The sequence below is a fragment of the Martes martes genome (assembly GCF_963455335.1).
Source record: "Martes martes genome assembly, chromosome: 4".
Lineage (NCBI taxonomy): Eukaryota > Metazoa > Chordata > Mammalia > Carnivora > Mustelidae > Martes > Martes martes.
In genome coordinates this window covers 188396963-188413094 of record NC_137891.1, presented here as the reverse complement: position 1 = coordinate 188413094, position 16132 = coordinate 188396963, and the positions used below count along the sequence as shown (strand labels likewise).

At 63.5% G+C, this 16132-nt stretch overlaps 1 protein-coding gene across 1 annotated transcript in view; it reads left to right on the top strand.

Moving 5' to 3' along the window:
• Nucleotides 1-16132, top strand: part of AJAP1 (adherens junctions associated protein 1) — a gene marked incomplete at both ends in the record, with an annotated part of 105240 nt that overhangs the window by 40946 nt on the left and 48162 nt on the right. The window contains one exon of the mRNA XM_080800704.1: nucleotides 14805-15616. Coding sequence (XP_080656830.1) covers nucleotides 14805-15616 — 812 coding nt within the window. The remainder of the gene's footprint in view (nucleotides 1-14804; nucleotides 15617-16132) is intronic.

Below are 16132 nucleotides of genomic sequence, written 5' to 3'. Positions count from 1 at the left end.
CGGCCCCTGGTGCGGGGAGACAGGGCCAGTGTCTGGAGGAGAGCCCCCATTTGGCCTGGGAGGGGACGAGGTGAGGCCCCTCCCAGCTGGCGCGCTTCGGCTCCGTCCACGAGGCGGCATGCCCTCAGCTCTCTTCCTGCACTAGTGGGGTCGGGGTTGTTGGACCCTGTCAGAGAACCTTGACGATCAGGAGCCCCTCTAGGGACAGTGGCCACGTGACTGTCCGGAGCTCGTTCGTCTGCCTGCAGCTCGGGGACACTCAATCATTGGTTCCCCCTGTCATTAATTCCTTCAGCCAATACCTATGGGGTTCCTGCTCCGTGCCAGGAGCTGCCCTGCTCATTGGGGAGACCCTGGTGAGGAAGATGGGAGCAATTCCTGTTCTCATGGGGCATCGACCCCAGAGAAATAATCAAACCTACGCGGGGAGCTTGTGAGCCCAGGGGGCCCTGTTCTGGGTGGGTTGTGAAAAACTAGGGACAGAGGGGGAAGGAGGCCGAGCAGGAAGGAGCCGGACATTGTCCCCTGGAGTTCTAGCACCGCTTTGGGTGGAGAATGGGGGATGGGGAGCCAGTGGGAAGCATCAGGTGAGACGCGGCCTGAGGAGGGCGGAGGGGGACCGTGGGAGGGATCGAGGTGCGTCTCCGAGCACTGGCTTTCAACAGGCCGGGGGTCTCCCTGGGGAAGCGTGCCAGGGTTTGGATACATTTTGGGTTGTCACACGCCGGGAGAAGGGTGCTATTAGCATCTTGTCGGTGGAGGCAGAGGGCAGGATAGCCCCCGACACAGAGCGATCCTGCCCCAGCGTGCGTGTTGGGAGGCTGAGAATCCCTGTGTGGGAGGGAGGGAGGGACAGGACTCCCTGAACGTGTGTTTCTAGGACTTTTCGGAGGCAGGGGGAGCGGTTGGGTGAGCTGGCTTGGAGATTTCCGGCCGTGCCGCCATCCGAGCGCCCCGAGGGGCTCGCCACCGCCAAGTGGGCAAGGGTTTGGCGGAGGCCGTGTGGGGTTGTGTTGGGGTTCGCCTGGGGCAGCCAGTCGGGTCCGGACTGAGGGGGCGGGCTCGCGTTTGTGAGGAACCCCAGCCCGCGCAGGATCCAGACGCAGGGCTCCGGCTCTCCTGGAGACAAGCCCAAGGCAGCCCTGACCGCCTCCGGGAGCAGCTGAGGCAGGAGGATCCAGGGGGGAAGGGACCGGGAGAACCAGCTCCTGCCCTCCCACAGGTCCCACGGCCCACGGCGTCCACGGCCCCCGTCTGTTTCTCCCCGTCCTGGAGGTCGAGCTGTGGGCAGGGCTGGTTCCTTCTGAGCCTCTCTCCGTGGAGTGTAGACAGCTGCGCCCTTCTTGTGTCTCCACGGGGTGGTCCCTCTGGGCTTGTCTGTGTCTTGATCTCCTCTTCTGATAGGAACACCGGTCCTACTGGATGACACCCTGATGACTTCTTTAACTTAACCCCTTTCTAAAGGCCCAGTCTCGAAGCATCGATCTGTTCTGAGGTCCTGGGGTTAGGACTTCAACCCAGGCGTTTTGGAGGGACGGATGTGCTCGGCACTGCCAGGAGTCACGTCCACGGGTCTGGAGCTCTGCAGTCGCAGGTCATCTTGGTGGCGTCCGTAGAGCGGGGTGTGGCGGCAAGCAGGGGCCCCGGATACCCTGGTGGGTGTGAAAGTGGCCCCTTCGTGGAAGATCTTGCCCTGAGTCCCCCCACGGCCGACGATGAGGAGCCTGGGCTCGCGCGCTTCGGTGTGTTCACACCAGGGCGGTGTTCCCGTGAAGGTGCGGCTCAGTGCCCAGCTCGCACCTAGAAGCTTCCCGGCTTTTGGGGGCAGCAGTTCCTCTACTTCCCGCTCCCATGAAGGTCAGTGGTCCTCGGGGAGGAGGCGCCGAGCTCTACACCCTGTGGCCCAGGGGCCAGAGCTGGAGTCTCATGTTCTTGACGAATGATGTTGAGGGACAACGCAAGATAATTGATCATGGATTCCTGCATGGTCATTCCCGCCTGACCTGGGATGGGAATTCTCCTTGGTGCGCGGAGCTCCGACGCATGATGGAGATACGACGCAGACTCAGACCTGCTGGTCGCAGGTGCCACGAGAGAGGGCCGTGGTTCCGGGGAGCTTGTCTGAGGGCCGTGGCTGTCCTTGCTGGGGCACAAGGTGGAGAACGTTCTGGAGAAGCATCGGAAACCTCTGAGAGGACAGTCAGAACTCCTCTTGGAAGGAACCAGCAGCTGGTCAGGGTCCTCCACACAGAAGCGCCCAGAGTTCGAAGCCAGGTGCTTTGGGTGGGGGGATGGGGACAGAGGGCTTCTTGGCCCTTGGTCCGTCAGAGCCCAGCCCTGGGGACTTGGCTTTCCCAGAAAACAGAAGGTTTCTTCCCCTTTCAAGCCACAGTGGCTGCCCAGGAGCTCTGGGCCTTCCTGGAAAAGGTCTTATGCCCCCCAGACATTCCAGCAAGAACTCCCACGACATCTGTTTCTCCGGACGGGGTCGGGATGGGATGACCTGGTCAGGAAGAGCTGAGGCTCTGACCCAGCTGGCCCAGCTCCACTGGGTTCTTTTGGGAAGAATTTCCCCAAACGACAGTGTTTTGTCCCCACGCCAGCGGTAGCTGTCACATCAGCTTTGTGCCAAGCTGTGTTTGCAGCTAAGTCCTGGACACTCCGCGGGGGACTCAGGCACGGTGGCGTGTGTCTGGGGGAGGCGGCTGGGTTGGTGGGGCTTCTTGCAAGTGTGCACGCACATGTGTGTGTGTGTCTGATGTGTGCGTGCGTGTGCTAGGGCACCAGTAAGTGGGAGAGCAGCTCGGGGACACGATCAGTCTCAAGTCCCCCACAGGACGCGGTGGGAGTGGGCCGCAGACGCCCCCCAGAGCGGAGTCTGGTTCACGTGGGCGGGTTTTTCCGAGCGCTGCCCCACACCTGCTGCGGTCGTTCTCCGAGGTCGTTCTCCAGAGGTGGTGAGCCCCCTGTCACCGTTTGTGTTCAGAGGCTGGGCACCTTGGCTGGTAGTTGGAGCAGTGATGTCTGGGTCAGGTTGGAGCTCCTGCCAGCTGCCTGTGACTCTGAAGCTGGCTGGAGGCTGGGCCCCGCCTCACTCTACACCCAGGCCCGGGGGCCCGGGGGTGGGCAGACAGCCACAAAGGGGTCCCCAGGGGACCATGCACTAGGCGGTGGCCTTAGGCGGGCCCAGCTCCAGCTCTGAAATGTCCTCTTCATTGGTAACGGGGCAGAGGGGCTGCCTCTCAGGGGGTGCGGGCTGGTAGACAGATGGGAGCTGGCCCGAGGGGCTGTCCTAGGGCCGCTGGACCCCCCCCCCCCACTTCCCCGGGGCAGCGTTTCTGTGGCCTCACCTGCAGCCCCTTTCGGTGTGGTCAGGTACTCTCCCATCTACGGGCTGGGCCCGGGCGGGGCATCGGGGTCGAGGGAGACGGCTTCTGTCCTCGTCACAGCCTCTCCTGAAGGGGACGTGGGCACTTTCTGGAGCTGGAGGCAAGATGGAGCCGTGACCTACATTGTGGGATTTGCATGGGTGATTCATGCTTTCTGGGCACGGCCAACTTGTTTCCAAGTTACCATTGCCTGTTTTCCCTATCCGTGGACCGACGGTGGGACGTCAGGGCCACGAGGAGGCCTGACTGCCCCCTCCCCGCGACGGCCACTGCGTGAGCCCCTTGATGCCCTGCGAGGGCCACTTCCCTCAGCCTCACTTGTGTTTAGGTGTGAAGGCCGAGCACGCGGCGTGCTGTGGCAGAGCGTGCGGAAGGCGGAGGACTTCGGGGCGCCTCCCAGTGGCCCTCGGCCGTGGAAGGTGGCCCCCGTGCTGCCTGACATCTGCACATCCCAGACTTAGCAGGGCCTTGTCTGCCCTTCCCAGCCCCCGTCGACTGCCTAACGGACGGTGGTCCCTGCTTCTGCGCGTGCTCCTGGCCACCACTGGCTCTGAGCCTCTCCGGGTCCCCTGTGACGTTGCCTCCTTCACGGCACCCCCTCAGCTCCCATGTCCCGACGTTGTCTTCCTCGGTTTACCTCCTGATGTGCAAGGACGCAGGTGCCCCCGCCACACTGAGTCCCTTGGAGCGGCTGCCCTGGGAACGTCTCCAGCTTCACCCCAGCGTTTCCTGGGAGTTCTGGAGGCCGGAGATGGCTCTGAGGACTCCTCGGAGGAGGGGTCCCAGCCTTGGCCACCCCAGGCCCTCTGCTAAGAGCTCTGCCGACATCTGGCCATCGTCCCATCCCCGAACACAAGGTGGGCATGTGACCACCTCAGGAGGTCCCTGTCCCCTGTGCTTGGGGAACTGGAGGTGGATCTGGGCTTTCCGCCCCGGCCCTGGCCCCCGACTTCCGCTCGGGCGACTCGCTCTTCCTCCCCCTGCCAAGCCCTCGGCACCACCATCGACACCATCCTTGCCCTCTCTGCCAATCTGCGAACCCCGTGGAGCCCGTGATGGGCCTGCTTTCGGTGTTCTGAGAGGCGGCGACCCTGTCACTGTCCTTCTTTATCCTTGGGTGGCTTCGGTGGCACCTTGAATGCACAGTGACTTTTGTCCACACGAGCATAATGATGGCAGCAGAACCGAAGGCAACGGGCCTCCCGCAGGTGCTCTGGAAGCCAGGGCGTTTGTTCTCAGGAGTCCCCGTCCCGGGGCCGGGACCGCGGGCAAGGAGCCGTGCGCCCCGGCAGCTGCGCGGGGAGCTGGGATGCAGATTTCCCAGCGTAAGAGGGAGGACGCGGGCCGGTTGGAGCCCTGGAGCCTGGAGGAGCGTGTGCTGCCTGCATCCGCTCCCAGGCTGACTGCTTGCCTCCTCCCTGCTTTCAGTTGTGTCGAGAGACCTTTTCCCAGAGAACACACAGCTGCTATTTTTGTGTTTCTCTTTCTTGTGCAAATAGTCTGGATTTCCGTAAATGCGTGTTTGTACCCCTGCTCTTTCCACGGGATTGCGCGAGAACTTGCCCGTGACCTTCAGCCTGGCCCGACAACCTGGCTGAGGGCCGCTGAGCTCCAGAAGGAGACAGAGTCGGGGGCTGTGGACCTCTGTGTGCTGAGGGGTCACCCAGCACCGGGCGCGCGTCCCACGTGCCTTCTTCCCCACCGCCCTGGCCTGGGTCTCTCGTTAAAAGTGCTGGTGAAGTCAGACTGAACGGGGTCCAAGTAAGGGACGGGCTGTGTTCTCGGCTCTCCGTCCTGACCCCCCGGGGAGCTTCTTGAAACATTACGGATGCTGGACTTGTCCCCCGAAGATGCCAGTTCGTGGGTCCACCGTGGGGCCTGGGTCTCCACATTTTCTGACCACCCTCTCCCCAGCCGGGGGATCCTCACGTGAGGCCCGGGCTGAGAGCCTGTGCGCGGGGGCGGTTTGCAGAGTCCACTTGGCCTTTCCAGGGTCCTTCTGAGCATCCTTGCTCTGTGCTGACTTTGGCGTGGGGTTCAGGCACGAGGCAGCAGGATTCTGGTCCCACGGCTGTTACTGTCTGGCTTAGCCAAGTCTTTGCCCAGAGGGATGCAACTTGTCCCTGGGATGGGCCGCCTTGGGCTGGGGGCCCATCTAGACCCTTGTCCCTGCCTGCAGAGGAAACACGGGAGGTGGGGCACAGGGCACCTGACACGGTGGGCTGGCAGACCTGGGGAGGCCGGCCGGTGCTGGGGCAGCTGCTGGGCTTATCCTGGGCACTCTCCAGAGAGGACAAGCCTGCGATGCAGGAGGGACAGCAGCTGTGCTGAGGGGACCTGCCGGTCCCGGATGGCCATGCCTGCCGTCCCAGCACAGAATGGAGGGCACCGGGGACCTGGCCGCAGCAGCAGGGCTGCGTGTCAGACTTGCAGAAACCCTGCTCCCGCTCCTGGGGAGGGAACATTCCCGCCCACTGTGCTGCCCACCCACTGCTTGTCACCACTTCACTCCTCCGGAATGCTTGCGGGCACGTCGCCCGGGCAACCAGCACGCCAGCGCGTTGCTATCCTTCGGTCTCCTTCAGGCACCTGTGAAGGCTGTCGAGAGCATCCCTGTGCCTCCGGGTCCCGCAGACGCCCTGCTCCAGAGCAGCCGGGGAGAGCAGCGGGCCCCCGGGCACCCCGATGGCCTCGAAGGGAGTGGCGGTGGGGCCGTGGCTGATGCTTGTGCGTGCTTCTGGGGACCCAAGCCCTAAGGACTCCCCGCAGAGTCCGGTGATGCCCTGTGGGGTGGGGAAACTGAGGCACAGAGACGGTATGACGCCTGCATGTTGCAGTGCCGGGCTGGGAGCCAGGCCACCAGCCCTGAGCCCCCGTGACTCACCATCCCGTGCGGCTTCTGGAGCGTGAGTGGGTGGGTCATGTCTGAGCCTCTTTCCTCTCGGGATAAAGAGGCTTGTTTCCCCGTCACCAGGCCCCAGGAGGAGCGAATGGCATGCGGGCCGTAGGGCTGCTTCACCTCGGCCCCATGGACGCTGGGGCTGCTGGGGCCGGTAAAGCCTTTGTGGGGCCGTCCTGGGCCCTGTGGGGTGTTCTCGGCGTCCAAGCGCTCACCAAATGCCGGCGGCAGCTCTGGAGAGTGAAGACCAGAACTGTCTCCAGACCTCACTGGACGTCTGCTGGGGGTGAGCTCACTCCCGGGGGCTTCGCTCATACATACAGGACGCTTCTGGGGAGCCCGCAGTCGTCCGCTCCCACAAGAGCATGTGAGGCAATTCCTTGGGACTACAGGGTCCCGCTGCTGCCCGAGGTCAGCGGGGGTGTAGAGCAGCACCTGCCGCCCACCCCGGCGCCTCCCCGCCAGGCGCAGCCACCATGCCCATGGTCCAGGCAGTGGGGCCACCATGGCTCTGGGTCACGGAGGTCTTGTCTGCTTTCCTTTGCTTCGTATGCCCCGGTTCCCCCAGGTCTGGGCCTGTTGGGACCTGAAGTCCCTGAGTCCTAGACTCCAGGCTGATGCCAGCTCCCTGTGACTGCAGGCAGGCCCCCTCATGGTGGGTCTCATGCTGGCATCACGCGGGTACTGAGGGTTTGGGACAGGATTGGTGTTTGGTAGCCCGGGGCCCGTGCACACCCATCCACAGACATTTCAGGAGAACCAGCATCGCCAGGAAACCGGTGTCACATCCTGCTTGCCGCTTGTCACAGCAGCCTGACCCGGAGCCCTGCGCTAAGGCTGGTAAACCCGCTCCGGTCCCAAGCACTAGAGGGTTGAGCGTCCAGCTCTGGGGCGGGCTGGAGCTGAGGTCCAGCCAGGACCTCCCGGGATCTGGGGGCAGCGGGGAAGGCCAGCAGGGTGGTTGGGTGGACACACATTTGGGGCACACGCAGGTTCCTCTCACACTTGCCTTGCAATGCCCTTGCCCCGGGGGGAGCCCACGTTACAGCGAGCTCACCACCTTCTCTGCAGGGCTCTGACTTGTGTCTCCCCGAGCCAGCAGGACGCACCACCCCCGGTCCACCCTGGGTGGGACCCAGGAGCCTGACCAGGAGTGGGACCCACTGCAGCAGGGCAGGGTGCTAAGAGACCCCAGAATCCCGCTGCGGGCCCCCCTGCACTGGGGGAGGCGAGTAGCCGGAAACTTTGTGCCGTTCCGGAGGTTTCTATCCCACGCAAATGAATGGTTCCTACGCTGCTCCTTCCCCGCGTATCAAATATCACGTGTGTGCCCGACATCCGTGGGGCCCCTGAAGGTGAAAGCCTCGTGGGCAACCCAGAGCACCGTTCCTGAAAGAGAGGGACGCTTTCAATCATAGTAAGTCATGGGGTAGGCGAGCCAGGGGTGGCTCTTACAGGACATTAATACATCAGGAGGACATCCCAGTGAGTCACGGCTCCCTCGCTCTTCATTAGGAAAATTGAACGAGCGACTGCCTTCCAGAAGAAGGTGTGTGCGTGCTCCCTTCCTGAGCCGAGGCCGGGTGTCCTGGCCCGAGTGGGGAAGGCGGGTCTCTGCTCCTGCACCGCCGTGTTGGCGTTTGGGGGCGATGGGGGAAAGCCTCCCGGGCATGGGGAGGGGAAGGACAGAGCAGTTGGCCGGCCCCATTCTGTGCAGGCCCGCAGCTCGGAGAACTTGGAGACACGGCGGGTGAGGGAACCTAGGGTCTTCTCTGTACCAGGTGCCAGGGCCTCCCCTCCCCCCTAAAGCCACATCTCTCGGTCTGATGGAAACACAGTGACGAGGCTGTGCTCCTTCGCGGGTGCCCCCCCGGGCCACCCCTCGAGGCGGATGTCCGTTCACCCGGGGCCCAGGGACCCCACAGAGCCCTGGTGGGGTCCCCCCACAGCCCTCAGCATGACCCCTGTGTCCACCTCACTTCTGTTGGGGTGTTTACTTCCATAAACTCCTTATTTCAGGATAGTTTTAAACTTACAGAAGTTGAAAGCAAGGGAAAGTGGACAGAAATCCTGCGTTCTCTGCCCCCAGATGCCCCTCACGTAAACTTCTGTCTCCATGTGCGTTGTGCCTCCCCACTAAGGGGAAACACCGCTGTTAGCATTCATGAAATCCCGCACTTGGTCCGCATTTCCTGAGTTTTTCTCCGACTTCCTTTTTCTCCTCCAGGATCCCACTCGGGGCACCACGTGACATGTATGTCTCTGTAGGCTTCTCTTGGTGGTGGTCATTTTCCAGACTTTGCCTTGTTTTTGATGACCTTGGCAGTTTCGAGGAGGACTGGTCAGGGATTTTGTCGACTGTCCCTCCAGCGGGATCTGTCTGGTGGTTGTCTCACGGTTCAACGGCGTGACGGGTTTCGGGAGGAGGCGCGGTCCTTTCCCATCATGTCGGGAGCGCCTGCTGTCGTGACTCACGCCGCGGACGTGACCTTGACACTGGCCAAGGTCCTGCGAGCCAGGTGTCTCCACAGAGAAGAACCTCACCCCCCTTGCCATGTGCTAATTTTGGGAAGCAGGTCACTAAGCGCAGCACATGTGGTTGGGGGACACCTGCTTTTCATAACTCTCCAAAACTCACCCAATTTGTAGCCGGAGGAGATGGGACGGGACGTGTCAGAGGGAGTCACCATCCCAGACAGGTGTGCGCCAATCATGCATGCGGTGGCTGGTGTCCCAGGCCCGCTGAGGACAAGCCCAGGAGCGGGCACGCTGGGGCAGGGCTGTTCCCGGGGGGTGCAGCACCGGCACGGGGTAGGGGGCTCCCTGCCGCCCGTAGCGAGATTCCAGGGCTCGTAGGATCTTCCCGCCCAGCCCAGTGTCTCACCGCCCTGGGGGTTCTTGCACACGGAATCTGGGCACCTGTGGGAGCCTGGCCTGCGAACCCCCCGGGGAAAGTGGGACCCGAGGTGGAAGACAAGTCTTCGTGTGTGATGCGCCGCGGTCCTCTTCTGTGAAGGAAATACACGGAAGGTAGCAAATCCAGTCTCAATCCACACATCCTATGAACGTGTTCTTAGGGGGAAAAAATTTCAATAAAAATTTAAAAGGGGGAGAAGCAAGAAAGCCATGAACCAGAAAATAAAGTGGACAGCGCCGCAGCCCCGATGTGGACGCGGCAGGGTGGAGGTGGGGCAGCAGGGACGCAGCCCTGCGCGGGCTGGGGACGGGCAGCCAGGCGCTCCGACCTCCGACGAGCCCCAGCCCCGGCCGGGCGAGGACCGTGTGCGAGCCTGAGGGAGCTCATGCGTGCTCCCTGCCCAGTGCCAGCAGCTCAGAGGCTGCCCCCAGCTTGGGCACCCTCTCCTTCGTCCCCGCTGCCGGGGCCTGCGCCCAGAGCAGGACGCCATGCCGTGCCCCACACCCCAGGCTGGTCTCTCTGCCCTTGAACGCATCAGCTTCTTGAGGTACGATGTCGCCCCCCAAAGTCACCTCCGCCCCAGTGGTTTCAGTGTATTCCCAAGGTCATGCAGCCGTCAGCACTCTCAATGCCAGAACGTCCCTGGCCCTCTAAGAGAAATCCTATAACCGTCAGCAGTCACCTCCCCAGCCCCCGGCAACCGGGACTCTACTCTCGGTCTCTGCGGGTCCCCGGGTTCTGGGTGTCTCGGCGACACGTAGCTTCTACGTCACGGACTGTATCCAGGCTCTGTCCACCCGGCTGCGTGTGTCGCTTGCTGCTGTCCTTTTTAAGGCCAGAGGACGTTCCCCTGTGGGGACAGAGCACGTCGTCCTCATCCAGTCACCTGATGGACTCCGGTGGCTTCGGCTCTCCGCTCCCACGAGGAGGGCTGCCGGGAACATTCGTGCTCACGTTTTGGTGTGGACTTGGGTTTCCACCCAAGTGGACATCGGGGTCAGCGGGAACTAAGTCTTCGAGGAGCTGCTGAGCTGTTCTGCGTGGCGGCGACACCCTCTTACATTCCTACCGACCGTGGGCGAGAGCTCCCGTCTCCCCACGTCGGTGCCGACGCTTGGACTTGGCTTTGTGCCTGTCGTCGTCCTCGTGGGTGTGAAGTGGGGGGTCATGGCCCGTGGATGCCCTCGGGGGACTTGGCGTCGGCACTGCACTGTGGCCTCCCTGGTGTGTCCCGTGGCGACGCTGACAGCTAGCGGTGGGGCCGATGGCCGCTGGGCTTCCCTCCTGACCCTCGGAGGGGCCTCCAGCCCTGTGGGAAATGGCTGACGGCACCACGGCGCCTTCCTGGGGCCAGAGGGCTGTGGGCAGAACTGAGGCCTCCCACCCCCGTGCTGGACGGGCTCGGAGGGAAGAGCGTTCCTGGGGCTGGGCCAGCTGGGAGGATGGAGAGAGAGGTCCCGCAGTGCCCGCGTGTGGTCCTTGCACGTTTGGCCGGGTCCCGGGACACTGGGACGCAGCGTCATCCCGACAAGTGCTGCGTGTACCCCCGGAGCCCGACGGTCCAGGCTTGGGAACTTCGACCCCGGAGAGGGACCGCCGGTCCCCGCAGGCCACAAGATCGGCCCCCCGACCTCCCTCCGGGAGGGGCTCTCTCTGCCCCGGACACTGGCCTGGCACATCCCGGCTGCTGACTTGCCCCCTGCGCTCCTCATAGTCCCTCTCTGGACCGTCCGCCACTTTAAGAGGGAAGAAACTGGACTCGAAGGGAAACCAGGCAGACTCTCCCGCTCTTGCCATCGGTTGGTTTTTCTGCATAAGAGCGGGTGGCGTGGAAATGAGGGGTTTCTATGGTAACGAATTACAGCCCAGGATTGGTGAAAAATGACAGAAATATCCTGTGTGTGAAGTTCTGCTGGGCAGGCGGGCAGCACAGGCCGAGGTGCCGTGGTTTTAATTTCCTGGGGCAATTTTCTCCTCGGTGCCGACGGCATGCGGGCTTGTCTGGGTCTGCTTTTCGTTCCGGGGGCCTGATGGGGCCAATGGGGGCCTGGTGGTGTCTGCTGAGGTCTGGTGGGGCCTGGCCTTGCCTCATGGGACCTGAGGGGCCTGGTGTTGCCTGGTGGGGTCCATTAAGCCTGGTGGGACCTGGTGTTTCCTTGTGTTTCCTGGTGGAGCCTGTTGTGGCCTGAGTTTGCCTGACCTCATGGGGCGTCATGGGGCCTGGTGGGACCTGGTATTTCCTGGTGGGACATGGTGTTGCCTGGTAGGACATTGTGGGACCTAGTTCCTGGTGGGGCCTGGTGGGTGCTGGTGGGCCCTGGTGGGGCCCGGTGCGACCTAGAAGAATCTGGTGGGGCCTGAGGTTGCCTGGTGACCTTGTGGGGCCTCATGGAGCCTAGTGTTGCCTGGTGGGACCTGGTGTTGCCTGGTAGGACCTGGTGTTTTCTGGTGGCGCCTGGTGGGGCCTGTTGGGACCTGGTGTTGCCTGGTGGGATGTGGTGTTGCCTGGTAGGACTTGGTGGGACCTGGTGGTGCCTAGTGGGGCCTGGTGTTTCCTGGTGGGGCCTGGTGGGGCCTGGTGGGACCTGGTGGGACCCGGTGGGATCTGCTGGGGCCTGAGGTTCCCTGGTGACCTTGCAGGGACTGCTGGGGCCTGGTGGGACCTGAGGTTGCCTGGTAGGACCTGGTGGGGCCCGGTGGGGCCTTCTGGGGTAAGGCACTGCTCTGGTGCTGAACTCCTATCCAAATACGCAGAGTGGTGGGAGAACCCGGGGGTCTAAACCGCCCATCCTCCCTGAGCCACCTGTGGCCATAGAAGCTGTGCTTACCGTGTGCACGGGATGTTTCATACTGACCTAAATCTCTGCGTGCGGTGACGGAGGCCCTGGTCCCTGCATGGAGCTTGGCGGGTTGTGCAGAGAAATTGCACACCGGCAGGAGCTCAGTGCAGAGGCATTAGCATAATGAGCGATTCCTAATTTCTGCAGCAAAGCACTTTCATTCTGATTAAAGAACTGGGCCCTTTTTATTTGGGGATTAGTCCTTTTTGGTAATTAGCGCTCATTAATACAAGTTTCTTCCTTTCCACATCCCGAGGACAGGCAGGGATCGGCACGTGCCTAAGTACCCACCAGGGAAGATGCGACCCCGGGTACACGGGGCTCAGTGAAGAACGAGGGGGGGGCTCGCACACAGACACATGCACACACACAGACCCCACACTTAGCTGCAGGCACACATGCATATGCATCTACGACAGATGGGCACACAGATGACCCCCCACGGACTCACACTCTTGCACACACACACACACACACTGACATGCAGACCCCACACTCAGCCGCGTGCACACATGCATCCGCATCTATGACAGATGGGCACACAGACCCCCCACGGACTCACACGCTTGCACACTCAGTGCACTTATACATGCTCACCGACATGGACCCCATGCTGGGCCACACCCACACAGGCACACACACATATATGAAAAATGGGCCCACAGCCACCCCCAGTGGACCCATGCTTTTGCACACTCAATGACACACTTGCACTCACTGACATGAACCCTACACTGGGCCACACCCACACAGGCACACATGCACATATATGACAGATGGGCACACAGACCACCTCACAGCAGACTCACAGTCTTGCACACTCACTGACATACATGTGTGCACCAACATCAGACCTCACGCTCAGCCACACCTGCCTGTGCACACACACGTACATGTGATGGGCACACAGGCACCCCCACAGACTTACACTCTTGCACGCCCACTGACACACACATGTGCACCGATATGCAGATGCACACAGGCACATACACGCGTATGTGACAGACACACAGACACCCCATGTGGACTCGTGCTCTTACACACTTGCTGACACACTCACACCCACTCTGCATTTGGTCTCTCACAGGCACTGGTGCACTGTCACACGTCAGCAGTCACCCACGCTGGCACACGGTCCCGAGACACACTCCCGTGCACGCATGCACACATGACTCACTCACACACCACACGCTGCTCACTCACTGATTTCTTCCCTTTTAAAGTCACGCGAAACCCCATAAGGAAAACTGCCTTGTATTCTGCGGGGCTGGTCTTGGGCAGTGTTCCAGGCTGGCGGCTCCGTGCACCAGACACCCCCGCCCGCCCCCACCCACAGCCGTCGCTAACGTCCTGGATCCGTGTCAGTTTTCAGACGTGACGCCGGTGACGAGGGCCGGCTCCGAACGGTGTCTGTACCCAGTGCTCTGTTACCTAAGCTGGTGGGAGGAGTGTGGGCCCGGGTCCCCTAAGCCCAGCCCTCCACGTGGCTGTCAGTGTGCTCTCGGGACGCACGTGACGCCCCGTGCACCCACCGGCGCATCTTCTCCGGGCCGCGTGGGCTTTGCCCTTCCCCCAGCCGTGCCTGAGCCGAGGAGGTGGACTGTGGGGCTTCAAAGGGCACCTGCGCTGCAGGTAAATAGGGGAGCCGGAATGCCGACAGAGCAGCTCTCGGGCCGGGCTGGTGCGCCGGCAGACTTCCCGCTCACCCACAGCAGATCTCATTTTCCTGAACAAATCCCAGAGGAGGCCCCAAGTCAGAAGCGCTCCGGTGTGTAGCGCCCAAGGCCACAGCCTGCTTTGAGACTCGCACGTGTGCCTGGGAAGGGGGAGGGTTTGACGACCACAGCCTGGGCGGGGGCTCGGGAGATGCCTGACCTCCCTGGCCCCGTGGAGTCCGGTGGAACCCCCGTCCCTCCGGGCCTCAGAAGGGGAGGTCGCGAAGGCCTTGGGTCCGTGAGTTCTGTGGCATGGAGCCCTGGACCCGAGGGGTAGCCCGAGCCCCCCGCCCTACCCTCCTCTTACCGCACGTCCTCGACGTGCCTCCGTCTCGCTCTGGACCAAAGCCGAGAGGGGAACAGAAGGTGTTTGAGATCATCTTGTCGGCTGAGTTGGGGGTTTTGAGACCCAGTTTCCCTCCCGTGTCACGTCAAGCAGTCGTGTGCGTCGCACGCTCCTGGGAAGAGACGTGGGGCGCAGGTGCGCGGGAACGGGGCTGCTGTGATGCTGATGAACAGGAAACCCCCCCCCCGCCTCCCCCCCCGCCTCCCCCCCCACCGCCTCCCCCCCGCCTCCCCCCCCCCCCGCCTCCCCCCCGCCTCCCCCCCCCCGCCTCCCCCCCGGTCTCCCCCCCCGTCTCCCCCCCGCCCCCCCCGCCTCCCCCCCGCCCCTCCCCCCCCGCCTCCCCCCGTCTCCCCCCCGGTCTCCCCCCCCCGTCTCCCCCCCGCCCCCCCCGCCTCCCCCCCTGCCTCCCCCCCTGCCTCCCCCCCTGCCTCCCCCCCGCCTCCCCCCCGCCTCCCCCCGTCTCCCCCCCCGTCTCCCCCCCGCCTCCCCCCCGCCTCCCCCCCGCCCCTCCCCCCCCGCCTCCCCCCACCCCCCGGCCGCAGGGCTGTGAAGTCAGCTCATGCAGGGCTCCGGGTGCCCTCCTGAGGTGAGGGTCGGCGCTCCTTACCAGAAGGGCGCTTCGGCGTCCCGGCGGGGATGGGGGGACGCCGGCACAGCCCCCAGGGCCCCCCTGACCCTGCTTTCTCTTTTCCACGCAGTTCCATGTCCATCCGCTGGCCGGGCTGCTCCCTAGGAAGCCATGCTTGGATACTTATAGCCATGTTCCAGCTCGCCATGGATCTGCCCTCGTGTGAGTCCCTGGGCCCAGGCCCCGACTTCCGGCTCCTGCCCCGGCCGCCGCAGCGGCCACCGCGGCTGTGGAGTTTGAAGAGCGGACAGGCGGCGCGCCTCTCCGTGCCCGTGTGGAGCCCGCGCCCGGCCCGCGTGGAGCGCAGCCACGGGCAGGTGCCGAGTCCGCGCGCCAAACGGGCACACAGACCCAGGGACCAGGTGGCCGCCCTGGTGCCCAGAGGGGGGCTCGCCAAGCCCCCGGCCGCTGCCAAACCCGGCCCTTCCCTGGGCTCCTCCTCCTCGTCCCCGTCCCCCGCGGCGGGTAGCGGGGCCACCACGGACCCGCAGGCCCTCCTGCGGAGGGAGAAGAGGCACCTGCAGGGGGCCGGCTTCAGCGGTTTTGATTTCCGGGGCAGCAGGCCCACCACAGAGACGGAGTTCATCGCCTGGGGGCCCACGGGGGAGGAGGAGGCCCCGGAATCCAACACATTCCCGGGGCTTTATGGCCCCACCACGGCCTCCATCTCACAGACACGGAAGACAACGGTGGCCACCGCCACCACCACCGCCACAGCCACCACGGCCACCTCCACCACGCTGCAGACTAAGGGGGTCACGGAGCTCCTGGGCCCCAGGAATAGGATCCCGGTTGGGGTTAGCACAACGGAGCCTTCCACCAGTCCCAGCAAAGACGACGGCGAAGACGCCAAGCCCCCGCGGATTCTGGGGGAGACCTCAGGTACACCCGCCTCTTTTCTGTTTGGGGTTCGGTTTGGGGGAGGACTCTCTGGGGTGGGGTTCGTGAAGGGTGCCACACTGTGCCTGGTGGCAGTGCTTGGCGGGACTCCCTGTTTCTCATCGGTTACAGCAACGGCAAAGAGCAGACAGTTGGGCAGCGGCCTTGGAGGCCGAGGCGGCACACATGTCTGTGGGCTTTGGGTCCTGGCAAACATGAGTTGTGCTCTAGCCAGATCCTTCTGGCTGGAAGAAGGGAGATGGGACAGGGTGTCTCCTTAGTGGTGGCCTAGAAGGGGATGCTGTGCCCACCTTGCCTGTGTCACAGGCGTCTGGACCCCACCAGGCACAGGGCCACCTCTTCCCAAATGGTACTCCAGGCCAGCCTGGGAGGGAGATGCGGACACGCCTGCTGGTGGAATTAAGGCCCATGTGGGGTCTCCAAACACCTTCCAAGCCGTGGCCCGTGGAAGGGTGACTGCCAGGTTGGCCCAGATTTAGGGATCGCACCAAGCAGCAG